Source organism: Pelobates fuscus, chromosome 5 (assembly GCF_036172605.1).
Source record: "Pelobates fuscus isolate aPelFus1 chromosome 5, aPelFus1.pri, whole genome shotgun sequence".
Taxonomy (NCBI): Eukaryota; Metazoa; Chordata; class Amphibia; order Anura; family Pelobatidae; genus Pelobates; species Pelobates fuscus.
Genome location: NC_086321.1, coordinates 348,032,119 through 348,048,910, shown reverse-complemented (window position 1 = coordinate 348,048,910; position 16,792 = coordinate 348,032,119). Strand labels below are relative to the sequence as shown.

The 16,792-nt window shown below is 41.0% G+C and overlaps 1 protein-coding gene across 1 annotated transcript in view; it reads left to right on the top strand.

The window, feature by feature from the left end:
• Positions 1 to 696: 696 nt before the first annotated feature.
• Positions 697 to 16,792, top strand: part of LOC134612263 (mucin-16-like) — a gene marked incomplete at its 5' end in the record, with an annotated part of 81,272 nt that continues 65,176 nt past the window's right edge. Inside the window, 21 exons of the mRNA XM_063456609.1 lie at positions 697 to 816; positions 1,414 to 1,818; positions 2,416 to 2,820; positions 3,536 to 3,672; positions 4,187 to 4,194; positions 5,030 to 5,589; positions 5,681 to 5,750; positions 6,365 to 6,786; positions 7,262 to 7,313; positions 7,400 to 7,764; positions 7,856 to 7,925; positions 8,483 to 8,778; positions 8,842 to 8,964; positions 9,659 to 9,726; positions 10,419 to 10,821; positions 10,976 to 11,037; positions 11,201 to 11,253; positions 11,522 to 12,963; positions 13,112 to 13,388; positions 13,505 to 14,230; positions 15,338 to 15,442. Of these exons, the coding sequence (XP_063312679.1) occupies positions 697 to 816; positions 1,414 to 1,818; positions 2,416 to 2,820; positions 3,536 to 3,672; positions 4,187 to 4,194; positions 5,030 to 5,589; positions 5,681 to 5,750; positions 6,365 to 6,786; positions 7,262 to 7,313; positions 7,400 to 7,764; positions 7,856 to 7,925; positions 8,483 to 8,778; positions 8,842 to 8,964; positions 9,659 to 9,726; positions 10,419 to 10,821; positions 10,976 to 11,037; positions 11,201 to 11,253; positions 11,522 to 12,963; positions 13,112 to 13,388; positions 13,505 to 14,230; positions 15,338 to 15,442 (6,169 nt within the window). The remainder of the gene's footprint in view (positions 817 to 1,413; positions 1,819 to 2,415; positions 2,821 to 3,535; positions 3,673 to 4,186; positions 4,195 to 5,029; positions 5,590 to 5,680; positions 5,751 to 6,364; positions 6,787 to 7,261; positions 7,314 to 7,399; positions 7,765 to 7,855; positions 7,926 to 8,482; positions 8,779 to 8,841; positions 8,965 to 9,658; positions 9,727 to 10,418; positions 10,822 to 10,975; positions 11,038 to 11,200; positions 11,254 to 11,521; positions 12,964 to 13,111; positions 13,389 to 13,504; positions 14,231 to 15,337; positions 15,443 to 16,792) is intronic.

Sequence of the window (16,792 nt, the reverse complement as noted above, 5' to 3'; positions counted from 1 at the left end):
GCTTCGACAACTGCGGAAACAACCACAACTGAAGAAACAACAGTTGCTTCAACAACTACTGAACCAACAACTACACTAGTTTCAACAACAACAACTGAACCTACTACAACTACTGTACCAACAACAACTTCAGAAACAACAGTTGCTTCAACAACTGCAGCATTGTCAACAACTCCAGAAACAACAGTTGCTTCAACAACTGCTGAACCAACAACAACTGAACAAACAACAGTTGCTTCAACAACTCCTGAACCAACAACTACACTTGTTTCAACAACAACAGCTGAACTTATTACAACTACTGTACCAACAACTTCAGAAACAACTGCAGCACCACCAACAACTCCAGAAACAACAGTTGCTGTGACAACTGCTGAACCAACAACAACTGAACACACAACCGTTGCTTCAACAACTCCTGAACCAACAACTACACTAGTTCCAACAACAACAGCTGAACCTACTACAACTACTGTACCAACAACAACTCCAGAAACAACAGTTAGTTTAACAACTGTTGCACCTACAACAGCTGAAACTACAACAATTGCCTCAACAACTGCTGAACCAACAACAATTGCCTCGACAACTGATCAACCAGCAACAACTGAACAAACAACAGTTGCTTCAACAACTCCTGAACCAACAACAACAGCTGAACCTACTACAACTACTGTACCAACAACAACTTCAGAAACAACAGTTGCTTCAACAACTGCAGCACCAACAACTACAGAAACAACAGTTACTTTGACAACTGCTGAACAAACAACTACACTTGTTTCAACAACAACAGCTGAACTTACTACAACTACTGTACCAACAACAACTTCAGAAACAACAGTTGCTTCAACAACTGCAGCACCAACAACAACTCCAGAAACAACAGTTGCTGTGACAACTGCTGAACCAACAACAACTGAACAAACAACAGTTGCTTCAACAACTCCTGAACCAACAACTACACTAGTTCCAACAACCACAGCTGATCCTACTACAACTATTGTACCAACAACAACCCCAGAAACAACAGTTGGTTCAACAACTGTTGCACCTACAACAGCTGAAACTACAACAATTGCCTCGACAACTGCTGAACCAACAACAACTGAACAAACAACAGTTGCTTCAACAACTCCTGAACCAACAACAACAGCTGAACCTACTACAACTACTGTACCAACAACAACTTCAGAAACAACTGTTGCTTCAACAACTGCAGCACCAACAACAACTCCAGAAACAACAGTTGCTGTGACAACTGCTGAACCAACAACAACTGAACAAACAACAGTTGCTTCAGCAACTCCTGAACCAACAACTACACTAGTTCCAACAACAACAGCTGAACCTACTACAACTACTGTACCAACAACAACTCCAGAAACAACAGTTGTTGTGACAACTGCTGAGCCAACAACTGAACAAACAACAGTTGCTTCAACAACTCCTGAACCAACAACTACACTAGTTCCAACAACAACAGCTGAACCTACTACAACTATTGTACCAACAACAACTCCAGAAACAACAGTTGGTTCAACAACTGTTGCACCTACAACAGCTGAAACTACAACAATTGCCTTGACAACTGCTGAACCAATAACAACTGAACAAACAACAGTTGCTTTAACAACTCCTGAACCAACAACAACAGCTGAACCTACTACAACTACTGTACCAACAACAACTCCAGAAACAACAGTTGCTGTGACAACTGCAGAACCAACAACTGAACAAACAACAGTTGCTTCAACAACTCCTGAACCAACAACTACACTAGTTCCAACAACAACAGCTGAACCTACTACAACTACTGTACCAACAACAACTTCAGAAACCACAGTTGCTTCAACAACTGCAGCACCAACAACAACTCCAGAAACAACAGTTGCTGTGACAACTGCTGAACCAACAACAACTGAACAAACAACAGTTGCTTCAACAACTCCTGAACCAACAACTACACTAGTTCCAACAACCACAGCTGATCCTACTACAACTATTGTACCAACAACAACCCCAGAAACAACAGTTGGTTCAACAACTGTTGCACCTACAACAGCTGAAACTACAACAATTGCCTCGACAACTGCTGAACCAACAACAACTGAACAAACAACAGTTGCTTCAACAACTCCTGAACCAACAACAACAGCTGAACCTACTACAACTACTGTACCAACAACAACTTCAGAAACAACTGTTGCTTCAACAACTGCAGCACCAACAACAACTCCAGAAACAACAGTTGCTGTGACAACTGCTGAACCAACAACAACTGAACAAACAACAGTTGCTTCAGCAACTCCTGAACCAACAACTACACTAGTTCCAACAACAACAGCTGAACCTACTACAACTACTGTACCAACAACAACTCCAGAAACAACAGTTGTTGTGACAACTGCTGAGCCAACAACTGAACAAACAACAGTTGCTTCAACAACTCCTGAACCAACAACTACACTAGTTCCAACAACAACAGCTGAACCTACTACAACTATTGTACCAACAACAACTCCAGAAACAACAGTTGGTTCAACAACTGTTGCACCTACAACAGCTGAAACTACAACAATTGCCTTGACAACTGCTGAACCAATAACAACTGAACAAACAACAGTTGCTTTAACAACTCCTGAACCAACAACAACAGCTGAACCTACTACAACTACTGTACCAACAACAACTCCAGAAACAACAGTTGCTGTGACAACTGCAGAACCAACAACTGAACAAACAACAGTTGCTTCAACAACTCCTGAACCAACAACTACACTAGTTCCAACAACAACAGCTGAACCTACTACAACTACTGTACCAACAACAACTTCAGAAACCACAGTTGCTTCAACAACTGCAGCACCAACAACAACTCCAGAAACAACAGTTGCTTCAACAACTGTTGCACCTACAACAGCTGAAACTACAACAATTGCCTCGACAACTGCTGAACCAACAACAACTGAACAAACAACAGTTGCTTCAACAACTCCTGAACCAACAACAACAGCTGAACCTACTACAACTAGTGTACCAACAACAACTTCAGAAACAACAGTTGCTTCAACAACTGCAGCACAAACAACAACTCCAGAAACAACAGTTGCTGTGACAACTGCTGAACCAACAACAACTGAACAAACAACAGTTGCTTCAACAACTCCTGAACCAACAACAACAGCTGAACCTACTACAACTAGTGTACCAACAACAACTTCAGAAACAACAGTTGCTGTAACAACTCCTGAACCAACAACAACAGCTGAACCTACTACAACTACTGTACCAACAACAACTTCAGAAACAACAGTTGCTTCAACAACTGCAGCACAAACAACAACTCCAGAAACAACAGTTGCTGTGACAACTGCTGAACCAACAACAACTGAACAAACAACAGTTGCTTCAACAACTCCTGAACCAACAACTACACTAGTTCCAACAACCACAGCTGAACCTACTACAACTATTGTACCAACAACAACTCCAGAAACAACAGTTAGTTCAACAACTGTTGCACCTACAACAGCTGAAACTACAACAATTGCCTCGACAACTGCTGAACCAACAACAACAGCTGAACCTACTACAACTACTGTACCAACAACAACTTCAGAAACCACAGTTGCTTCAACAACTGCAGCACCAACAACTCCAGAAACAACAGTTATTTCAACAACTGCTGAACAAACAACAACTGAAACAACAACAGTTGCTTTAACAACTCCTGAACCAACAACTACACAACTTCCAACAACAACAGCTGAACCTACTACAACTACTGTACCAACAACAACTTCAGAAACAACAGTTGCTTCAACAACTGCAGCACAAACAACAACTCCAGAAACAACAGTTGCTGTGACAACTGCTGAACCAACAACAACTGAACAAACAACAGTTGCTTCAACAACTCCTGAACCAACAACTACACTAGTTCCAACAACAACAGCTGAACCTACTACAACTACTGTACCAACAACAACTTCAGAAACAACAGTTGCTTCAACAACTGCAGCACCGTCAACAACTCCAGAAACAACAGTTGCTGTGACAACTGCTGAACCAACAACAACTGAACAAAATACAGTTGCTTCAACAACTCCTGAACCAACAACTACACTAGTTCCAACAACCACAGCTGAACCTACTACAACTATTGTACCAACAACAACCCCAGAAACAACAGTTGGTTCAACAACTGTTGCACCTACAACAGCTGAAACTACAACAATTGCCTCGACAACTGCTGAACCAACAACAACTGAACAAACAACAGTTGCTTCAACAACTCCTGAACCAACAACAACAGCTGAACCTACTACAACTACTGTACCAACAACAACTTCAGAAACAACTGTTGCTTCAACAACTGCAGCACAAACAACAACTCCAGAAACAACAGTTGCTGTGACAACTGCTGAACCAACAACAACTGAACAAACAACAGTTGCTTCAACAACTCCTGAACCAACAACTACACTAGTTCCAACAACAACAGCTGAACCTACTACAACTACTGTACCAACAACAACTTCAGAAACAACAGTTGCTTCAACAACTGCAGCACCGTCAACAACTCCAGAAACAACAGTTGCTGTGACAACTGCTGAACCAACAACTGAACAAACAACAGTTGCTTCAACAACTCCTGATCCAACAACTACACTAGTTCCAACAACAACAGCTGAACCTACTACAACTACTGTACCAACAACAACTTCAGAAACCACAGTTGCTTCAACAACTGCAGCACCAACAACAACTCCAGAAACAACAGTTGCTTCAACAACTGTTGCACCTACAACAGCTGAAACTACAACAATTGCCTCGACAACTGCTGAACCAACAACAACTGAACAAACAACAGTTGCTTCAACAACTCCTGAACCAACAACAACAGCTGAACCTACTACAACTAGTGTACCAACAACAACTTCAGAAACAACAGTTGCTGTAACAACTCCTGAACCAACAACAACAGCTGAACCTACTACAACTACTGTACCAACAACAACTTCAGAAACAACAGTTGCTTCAACAACTGCAGCACAAACAACAACTGCAGAAACAACAGTTGCTGTGACAACTGCTGAACCAACAACAACTGAACAAACAACAGTTGCTTCAACAACTCCTGAACCAACAACTACACTAGTTCCAACAACCACAGCTGAACCTACTACAACTATTGTACCAACAACAACTCCAGAAACAACAGTTAGTTCAACAACTGTTGCACCTACAACAGCTGAAACTACAACAATCGCCTCGACAACTGCTGAACCAACAACAACAGCTGAACCTACTACAACTACTGTACCAACAACAACTTCAGAAACCACAGTTGCTTCAACAACTGCAGCACCAACAACTCCAGAAACAACAGTTATTTCAACAACTGCTGAACAAACAACAACTGAAACAACAACAGTTGCTTTAACAACTCCTGAACAAACAACTACACAACTTCCAACAACAACAGCTGAACCTACTACAACTACTGTACCAACAACAACTTCAGAAACAACAGTTGCTTCAACAACTGCAGCTCAAACAACAACTCCAGAAACAACAGTTGCTGTGACAACTGCTGAACCAACAACAACTGAACAAACAACAGTTGCTTCAACAACTCCTGAACCAACAACTACACTAGTTCCAACAACAACAGCTGAACCTACTACAACTACTGTACCAACAACAACTTCAGAAACAACAGTTGCTTCAACAACTGCCGCACCGTCAACAACTCCAGAAACAACAGTTGCTGTGACAACTGCTGAACCAACAACAACTGAACAAACAACAGTTGCTTCAACAACTCCTGAACCAACAACTACACTAGTTCCAACAACCACAGCTGAACCTACTACAACTATTGTACCAACAACAACCCCAGAAACAACAGTTGGTTCAACAACTGTTGCACCTACAACAGCTGAAACTACAACAATTGCCTCGACAACTGCTGAACCAACAACAACTGAACAAACAACAGTTGCTTCAACAACTCCTGAACCAACAACAACAGCTGAACCTACTACAACTACTGTACCAACAACAACTTCAGAAACAACTGTTGCTTCAACAACTGCAGCACAAACAACAACTCCAGAAACAACAGTTGCTGTGACAACTGCTGAACCAACAACAACTGAACAAACAACAGTTGCTTCAACAACTCCTGAACCAACAACTACACTAGTTCCAACAACAACAGCTGAACCTACTACAACTACTGTACCAACAACAACTTCAGAAACAACAGTTGCTTCAACAACTGCAGCACCGTCAACAACTCCAGAAACAACAGTTGCTGTGACAACTGCTGAACCAACAACTGAACAAACAACAGTTGCTTCAACAACTCCTGATCCAACAACTACACTAGTTCCAACAACAACAGCTGAACCTACTACAACTACTGTACCAACAACAACTTCAGAAACCACAGTTGCTTCAACAACTGCAGCACCAACAACAACTCCAGAAACAACAGTTGCTTCAACAACTGTTGCACCTACAACAGCTGAAACTACAACAATTGCCTCGACAACTGCTGAACCAACAACAACTGAACAAACAACAGTTGCTTCAACAACTCCTGAACCAACAACAACAGCTGAACCTACTACAACTAGTGTACCAACAACAACTTCAGAAACAACAGTTGCTGTAACAACTCCTGAACCAACAACAACAGCTGAACCTACTACAACTACTGTACCAACAACAACTTCAGAAACAACAGTTGCTTCAACAACTGCAGCACAAACAACAACTCCAGAAACAACAGTTGCTGTGACAACTGCTGAACCAACAACAACTGAACAAACAACAGTTGCTTCAACAACTCCTGAACCAACAACTACACTAGTTCCAACAACCACAGCTGAACCTACTACAACTATTGTACCAACAACAACCCCAGAAACAACAGTTGGTTCAACAACTGTTGCACCTACAACAGCTGAAACTACAACAATTGCCTCGACAACTGCTGAACCAACAACAACTGAACAAACAACAGTTGCTTCAACAACTCCTGAACCAACAACAACAGCTGAACCTACTACAACTAGTGTACCAACAACAACTTCAGAAACAACAGTTGCTTCAACAACTGCAGCACCAACAACAACTCCAGAAACAACAGTTGCTGTGACAACTGCTGAACCAACAACAACTGAACAAACAACAGTTGCTTCAACAACTCCTGAACCAACAACTACACTATTTCCAACAACCACAGCTGAACCTACTACAACTATTCTACCAACAACAACTCCAGAAACAACAGTGGGGTCAACAACTGTTGCACCTACAACAACTGAAACTACAACAATTGCCTCGACAACTGCTGAACCAACAACAACTGAACAAACAACAGTTGCTTTAACAACTCCTGAACCAACAACAACAGCTGAACCTACTACAACTACTGTACCAACAACAACTTCAGAAACAACAGTTGCTTCAACAACTGCAGCACAAACAACAACTCTAGAGACAACAGTTGCTTCAACAACTGGTGCACCTACAACAGCTGAAACTACAACAATTGCCTCGACATCTGCTGATCCAACAACAACTGAACAAACAACAGTTGCTTCAACAACTCCTGAACCAACAACTACACTAGTTCCAACAACAACAGCTGAACCTACTACAACTACTGTACCAACAACAACTTCAGAAACAACAGTTGCTTCAACAACGGCAGCACCAACAACAACTCCAGAAACAACAGTTGCTGTGACAACTGCTGAACCAACAACAACTGAACAAACAACAGTTGCTTCAACAACTCCTGAACCAACAACTACACTAGTTCCAACAACAACAGCTGAACCTACTACAACTACTGTACCAACAACAACTTCAGAAACAACAGTTGCTTCAACAACGGCAGCACCGTCAACAACTCCAGAAACAACAGTTGCTGTGACAACTGCTGAACCAACAACTGAACAAACAACAGTTGCTTCAACAACTCCTGAACCAACAACTACACTAGTTTCAACAACAACAGCTGAACCTACTACAACTACTGTACCAACAACAACTTCAGAAACCACAGTTGCTTCAACAACTGCAGCACCAACAACAACTCCAGAAACAACAGTTGCTTCAACAACTGTTGCACCTACAACAGCTGAAACTACAACAGTTGCTTCAACAACTCCTGAACCAACAACAACAGCTGAACCTACTACAACTAGTGTACCAACAACAACTTCAGAAACAACAGTTGCTTTAACAACTGCAGTACCAACAACAACTCCAGAAACAACAGTTGCTGTGACAACTGCTGAACCAACAACTGAACAAACAACAGTTGCTTCAACAACTCCTGAACCAACAACTACACTAGTTCCAACAACAACAGCTGAACCTACTACAACTACTGTACCAACAACAACTTCAGAAACAACAGTTGCTTCAACAACTGCAGCACCATCAACAACTCCAGAAACAACAGTTGCTGTGACAACTGCTGAACCAACAACAAGTGAACAAACAACAGTTGCTTCAACAACTCCTGAACCAACAACTACACTAGTTCCAACAACCACAGCTGAACCTACTACAACTATTGTACCAACAACAACTCCAGAAACAACAGTTGGTTCAACAACTGTTGCACCTACAACAGCTGAAACTACAACAATTGCCTCGACAACTGCTGAACCAACAACAACTGAACAAACAACAGTTGCTTTAACAACTCCTGAACCAACAACAACAGCTGAACCTACTACAACTATTGTACCAACAACAACTTCAGAAACAACAGTTGCTTCAACAACTGCAGCACCGTCAACAACTCCAGAAACAACAGTTGCTGTGACAACTGCTGAACCAACAACTGAACAAACAACAGTTGCTTCAACAACTCCTGAACCAGCAACTACACTAGTTCCAACAACAACAGCTGAACCTACTACAACTACTGTACCAACAACAACTTCAGAAACCACAGTTGCTTCAACAACTGCAGCACCAACAACAACTCCAGAAACAACAGTTGCTTCAACAACTGTTGGACCTACAACAGCTGAAACTACAACAATTGCCTCGACAACTGCTGAACCAACAACAACTGAACAAACAACAGTTGCTTCAACAACTCCTGAACCAACAACAACAGCTGAACCTACTACAACTAGTGTACCAACAACAACTTCAGAAACAACAGTTGCTTCAACAACTGCAGCACCAACAACAACTCCAGAAACAACAGTTGCTGTGACAACTGCTGAACCAACAACAACTGAACAAACAACAGTTGCTTCAACAACTCCTGAACCAACAACTACACTAGTTCCAACAACAACAGCTGAACCTACTACAACTACTGCACCAACAACAACTTCAGAAACAACAGTTGCTTCAACAACTGCAGCACCGTCAACAACTCCAGAAACAACAGTTTCTGTGACAACTGCTGAACCAACAACTGAACAAACAACAGTTGCTTCAACAACTCCTGAAACAACAACTGCACTAAATCCAACAACAACAGCTGAACCTACTACAACTACTGTACCAACAACAACTTCAGAAACCACAGTTGCTTCAACAACTGCAGCACCAACAACAACTCCAGAAACAACAGTTGCTTCAACAGCTGTTGCACCTACAACAGCTGAAACTACAACAGTTGCTTCAACAACTCCTGAGCCAACAACAACAGCTGAATCTACTACAACTAGTGTACCAACAACAACTTCAGAAACAACAGTTGCTTTAACAACTGCAGCACCAACAACAACTCCAGAAACAACAGTTGCTGTGACAACTGCTGAACCAACAACAACTGAACAAACAACAGTTGCTTCAACAACTCCTGAATTAACAACTACACTAGTTCCAACAACAACAGCTGAACCTACTACAACTACTGTACCAACAACAACTTCAGAAACAACAGTTGCTTCAACAACTGCAGCACCGTCAACAACTCCAGAAACAACAGTTGCTGTGACAACTGCTGAACCAACAACAACTGAACAAACAACAGTTGCTTCAACAACTCCTGAACCAACAACTACACTAGTTCCAACAACCACAGCTGAACCTACTACAACTATTGTACCAACAACAACTCCAGAAACAACAGTTGGTTCAACAACTGTTTCACCTACAACAGCTGAAACTACAACAATTGGCTCGACAACTGCTGAACCAACAACAACTGAACAAACAACAGTTGCTTTAACAACTCCTGAACCAACAACAACAGCTGAACCTACTACAACTACTGTACCAACAACAACTTCAGAAACAACTGTTGCTTCAACAACTGCAGCACAAACAACAACTCCAGAAACAACAGTTGCTGTGACAACTGCTGAACCAACAACAACTGAACAAACAACAGTTGCTTCAACAACTCCTGAACCAAGAACTACACTAGTTCCAACAACCACAGCTGAACCTACTACAACTATTGTACCAACAACAACTCCAGAAACAACAGTTGGTTCAACAACTGTTGCACCTACAACAGCTGAAACTACAACAATTGTCTTGACAACTGCTGAACCAACAACAACTGAACAAACAACAGTTGCTTTAACAACTCCTGAACCAACAATAACAGCTGAACCTACTACAACTAGTGTACCAACAACAACTTCAGAAACAACAGTTGCTGTAACAACTGCAGCACCAACAACAACTCCAGAAACAACAGTTGCTGTGATAACTGCTGAACCAACAACTGAACAAACAACAGTTGCTTCAACAACTCCTGAACCAACAACTACACTAGTTCCAACAACAACAGCTGAACCTACTACAACTACTGTACCAACAACAACTTCAGAAACAACAGTTGCTTCAACAACTGCAGCACCGTCAACAACTCCAGAAACAACAGTTGCTGTGACAACTGCTGAACCAACAACAACTGAACAAACAACAGTTGCTTCAACAACTCCTGAACCAACAACTACACTAGTTCCAACAACCACAGCTGAACCTACTACAACTATTGTACCAACAACAACTCCAGAAACAACAGTTGGTTCAACAACTATTGCACCTACAACAGCTGAAACTACAACAATTGCCTCGACAACTGCTGAACCAACAACAACTGAACAAACAACAGTTGCTTTAACAACTCCTGAACCAACAACAACAGCTGAACCTACTACAACTACTGTACCAACAACAACTTCAGAAACAACAGTTGCTACAACAACTGCAGCACCAACAACAACTACAGAAACAACAGTTGCTGTGACAACTGCTGAACCAACAACAACTGAACAAACAACAGTTGCTTCAACAACTGCAGCACCGTCAACAACTCCAGAAACAACAGTTGCTGTGACAACTGCTGAACCAACAACTGAACAAACAACAGTTGCTTCAACAACTCCTGAACCAACAACTACACTAGTTCCAACAACAACAGCTGAACCTACTACAACTACTGTACCAACAACAACTTCAGAAACCACAGTTGCTTCAACAACTGCAGCACCAACAACAACTCCAGAAACAACAGTTGCTACAACAGCTGAAACTACAACAATTGCCTCGACAACTGATGAACCAACAACAACTGAACAAACAACAGTTGCTTCAACAACTCCTGAACCAACAACAACAGCTGAACCTACTACAACTAGTGTACCAACAACAACTTCAGAAACAACAGTTGCTTCAACAACTGCAGCACCAACAACAACTCCAGAAACAACAGTTGTTGTGACAACTGCTGAGCCAACAACTGAACAAACAACAGTTGCTTCAACAACTCCTGAACCAACAACTACACTAGTTCCAACAACAACAGCTGAACCTACTACAACTATTGTACCAACAACAACTCCAGAAACAACAGTTGGTTCAACAACTGTTGCACCTACAACAGCTGAAACTACAACAATTGCCTTGACAACTGCTGAACCAATAACAACTGAACAAACAACAGTTGCTTTAACAACTCCTGAACCAACAACAACAGCTGAACCTACTACAACTACTGTACCAACAACAACTCCAGAAACAACAGTTGCTGTGACAACTGCTGAGCCAACAACTGAACAAACAACAGTTGCTTCAACAACTCATGAACCAACAACTACACTAGTTCCAACAACCACAGCTGAACCTACTACAACTATTGTACCAACAACAACTCCAGAAACAACAGTTGCTTCAACAACTGTTGCACCTACATCAGCTGAAACTACAACAATTGCCTCGACAACTGCTGAACCAAAAACAACTGAACAAACAACAGTTGCTTCAACAACTCCTGAACCAACCAAACCAGCTGAACCTACTACAACTACTGTACCAACAACAACTCCAGAAACAACAGTTGCTGTGACAACTGCTGAACCAACAACAACTGAACAAACAACAGTTACTTCAACAACTCCTGGACCAACAACTACACTAGTTCCAACAACAACATCTGAACCTACTACAACTACTGTACCAACAACAACTCTAGAAACGACAGTTGGTTCAACAACTGTTGCACCCACAACAGCTGAAACTATAACAATTGCCTCGACAACTGCTGAACCAACAACAACGGAACAAACAACATTTGCTTCAACAACTCCTGAACCAACAAGTACACTAGTTCCAACAACAACAGCTGAACCTACTACAACTACTGTACCAACAACAGCTTCAGAAACCACAGTTGCTTCAACAACTGCAGCACCAACAACAACTCCAGAAACAACAGTAGCTTCAACAACTGTTGCACCTACAACAGCTGAAACTACAACAATTGCCTCGACAACTGCTGAACCAACAACAACTGAGCAAACAACAGTTACTTCAACAACTCCTGAACCATCAACTACACTACTTCCAACAACAACAGCTGAACCTACTACAACTACTGTACCACCAACAACTTCAGAAACAACAGTTGCTTCAACAACTTCAGCACCAACAACAACTCTAGAAACAACAGTTGCTTCAACAACTGCTGAACCAACAACAGTTGCTTCAACAACTCCTGAACCAACAACTACACCACTTCCAACAACAATAGCTGAACCTACTACAACTGCTGTACAAACAACAACTTTAGTAACAACAGTTGCTTCAACAACTGCAGCATCAACAACAACAACTGCAGAAACAACAGTTGCTTCAACAACTGCAGCACCGACAACATCTCCAGAAACAACAGTTGTTTCAACAACTGTTGCACCTACAACAGCTGAAACTACAATTGCTTCAACAACTGTTGAACCAACACCTACACTATTTCCAACAACAACAGCTGAACTTACTACAACTACTGTACCAACAACAGCTCCAGAAACAACAGTTGCTTCAACAACTGCAGCACCAACAACTCCAGAAACAACAGTTATTTCAACAACTGCTGAGCCAACAACTACACTACTTCCAACAACAACAGCTGAACTTACTACAACTACTGTACCAACAACAGCTTCAGAAACAACAGTTGCTTCAACAACTGCAGCACCAACAACAACTCCAGAAACATCAGTTGCTTCAACAACTGCTGTACCAACAACAGTTGCTTCAACAACTCCTGAACCAACATCTACACTACTTCAAATAACAACAGCTGAACCTACTACAACTACTGTACCAACAACAACTTCAGAAACAACAGTTGTGTCAACAACTGCAGCACCAACAACAACTCTAGAAACAACAGTTGTTTCAACAACTGCTGAACCAACAACAACTGAACAAACAACAGTTGCTTCCACAACTGTTGCACCTACCACGGTTGAAACAACAACAACTGCTTCAACAACCGCTGAACCAACAACTACACTACTTTCAACAACAGCTGAATCTACAACAACTACTGTACAATCGACAACTTCAGAAACAGCAGTTGCTTTAACAACTGCAGCACCAACAACAACTCCAGAGACAACAGTTGCTTCAACAACAGCTGCACCAACAACAACTCCTCTGGAAACATCAGTTGCTACAACAACTCCTGGACTAATGACTACACTAGCTCCATCAACAACTTTTGCACTTACAACAACTCCAGAAACAACAGTTGCTTTAACAACTGCAGCATCTACAACAACTGTTACAAAAACAATTGTTTCAACAACTGTTGAACCAACAACAACTGAACAAACAACATCTGAAACAACAATTGCTTCAACAACTGCTGAAACAACAACTGAAACAACAACAATAACAATAACTACTACAGAAACAACCACTCTACAACCAGGTGAGACGATATTGTCTATAATTACATTTGTAAAATATTTTTTTTTCTTAATTGTAGTAGGCAGTAAAATACTCCTTTTTATTGAAAATGTGGTGCAAATCATGACTAGGCTTGATATTCTTTTCCTAGATCATACAGTGTCCCATCTCTGACAGCTTAGCAGAAATACCATGTTAAAATATATAGGAGCTGCACAACTAAAGTAAAAACTAATTAGATAATCAAATGCTGCAGATTGAAATCTGCAGGATCCTTTAAATTATGGAAGTTGGTGACATTATTAACACTCCCCAGAAACACTCCACTAGACCTTTTTTGTGCAATAATGAAGACTGTTCACATAATTGTCATTAGAGAGCAACTATCTCTGTATGTGCTATGTTTCAAACTGAAATGCTGCACATACAGACACCATAACAACTTCAGAACCTTGATGTGTCTGTAGTGCTTAGATTAACCCTTTAAGCCAATTCTGGTCATGTCCTTATTTTCAGTGGAAATGCTCATATGCTTTATACTGATTTATGCTGATTTATGGTTCTCGGGTTTAAGGGGGGCGGATTGTGGATGAACTTTGGCTTATGGGGTTTCTCCCTTTGGCTCATGGCTTCCCTCCAGGACTAATTCGTATTAGCTTCAGCCAGACTTGACTAAACAGCAGCATATCAGGTTTATCAGTGCATTTTAAATAAATACCTGCTGAGTGAAATTATCTGTTTTAAAACTATATTGGAAATGCTGCTTTATATAAATATGTAAGCAAACAGCTTAATTTTCCACTGTTATTCCAGAGTATTCCTTTTAGACTCTTTCTTGAGATTTTTTTGACAATAGCTTGTTTAATGTTCCAACTTGAAAGGAAAACGCATACAATTATTGATTTTATTTCTCATTATATAAAACCGAAAACAAAAAAAAGTTTCTTAACTTGATAATATTAGAATTCCATCTTTTGAGCAATGCCTAAAATACCTGGCCTTGCCACCTGATCTCACATGGTCAATATTTAAAAGAGAGAAGTCTTACAAATGAACGAAACATGATGTTATAAACTGATGTATTTCCTGCATGCATTTATTCTTTTTTTTTTTTATCAACAAACAATAGTAACAACTGGAATATTGACAAGTGCACCTTCAACAACAGTAGTACCAACTACTACTACCAAGACAACTGCATCACCTGTTACAGTATCTGAAACATCCACCACAAGTATGTTTGTTTTCTAATATATGACATTGTGTTTAATTGTTTTGCATTAAAGGGTTATTTCAAGTACCATGACCACTTCAGTGGTTTGAAGTGCTTATGGTTGGATTGTATGTTCACCGTTTGTTATGAAAGTGTTTAACCCCATTGCTGCTGACCCACCTCAGGCAACATCATTGGGGCATCATTAACCAGCCCATAACAATAGCTCCATTTCAATACACAGGGTGCCTTTTATTGTCTGGGAGCCCTCAGCTGACACTCTAAAACAATGATTAACAGACTGCATCATTATCCGGTAGACATGTGCAATTCATTTCAGTTCGAATATGAATTCGGATGAATTTCGGGCAATTCGGACATTCAGGTACTTCCGAATGTCCGAATTGCCCAAGTGCTGAATTGCCGAGGTCCCGAAGTTCCGGAATTCCTGAATTCCCGAAGTGTCGAAGTGTCAAAGTGCCGAAGTGCCGAAGTTCCGAAGCACAGTATTGCCTAAGTACTAATATACTTACCCAGTGAAAGAAGAAGAATGTTACATTGTATACAATTTTAAATAAAAAGTATACAAACATAGCCAGGATTCACCTGTAAGCATTTGCAACACTTACAACAATCAAGTAACATACATTCATATAAAATGTAAGTTACTTGGCCAGTCATGTAATTACAGGAATGAATAAGTAGATAACTCCCTTATTCCCACGGTATTAGGGAGCTATCTACTAAAAGGCTGAAAGACCTAAATTGGTCTTTCAGCCAAATTTACTAATACTAAGTAAAGATTACTTAGTACTAGTAAATTATGCACCTACTCGCTATACCGCGAGTAGGGGCATATCAAGTAAACAGTGAGCAGACTGTGGCTGCTCACTTTAAAAAAAAAAGGTCCCCCTCCCCGAGCCCCCACCCGCACTTTTTTTTTTTTTTAATTGCGTCGGTTATTATGGTTTTTTATTTGGCCTTTTTTGGGGCTGAAAAAAGAAGATTTTAGAAGAAAGAAAACATCAAATGGTAAGTTTTTTTTTTTACAGGTTCTTAGTTAAAGGTCCCACCCCTCATTATTTTTAGGGTGAGGAGGGCAGGTAGGGGGATCATTTTTTTTTTGGCGGGGGGAGGGGGTGACAAGGGGTTTGGGGACACCTAGTCACATGGGCGGGGGTTAACATTTTTTTAGGGCCCCCACCCACCGCTCAGGGTTGGGGGCGGGGGGGAAGACAATAGGTCCCCCCCCTATTGGTATTTAGGGCCCCCACCCGCCGCTCAGGGTGGGGGCCAGGGGGGAGGACATTTACAAATATTAATAGTAATATTAATGCATCAATTCAGCACAGTCTATATAGGGTTATACAC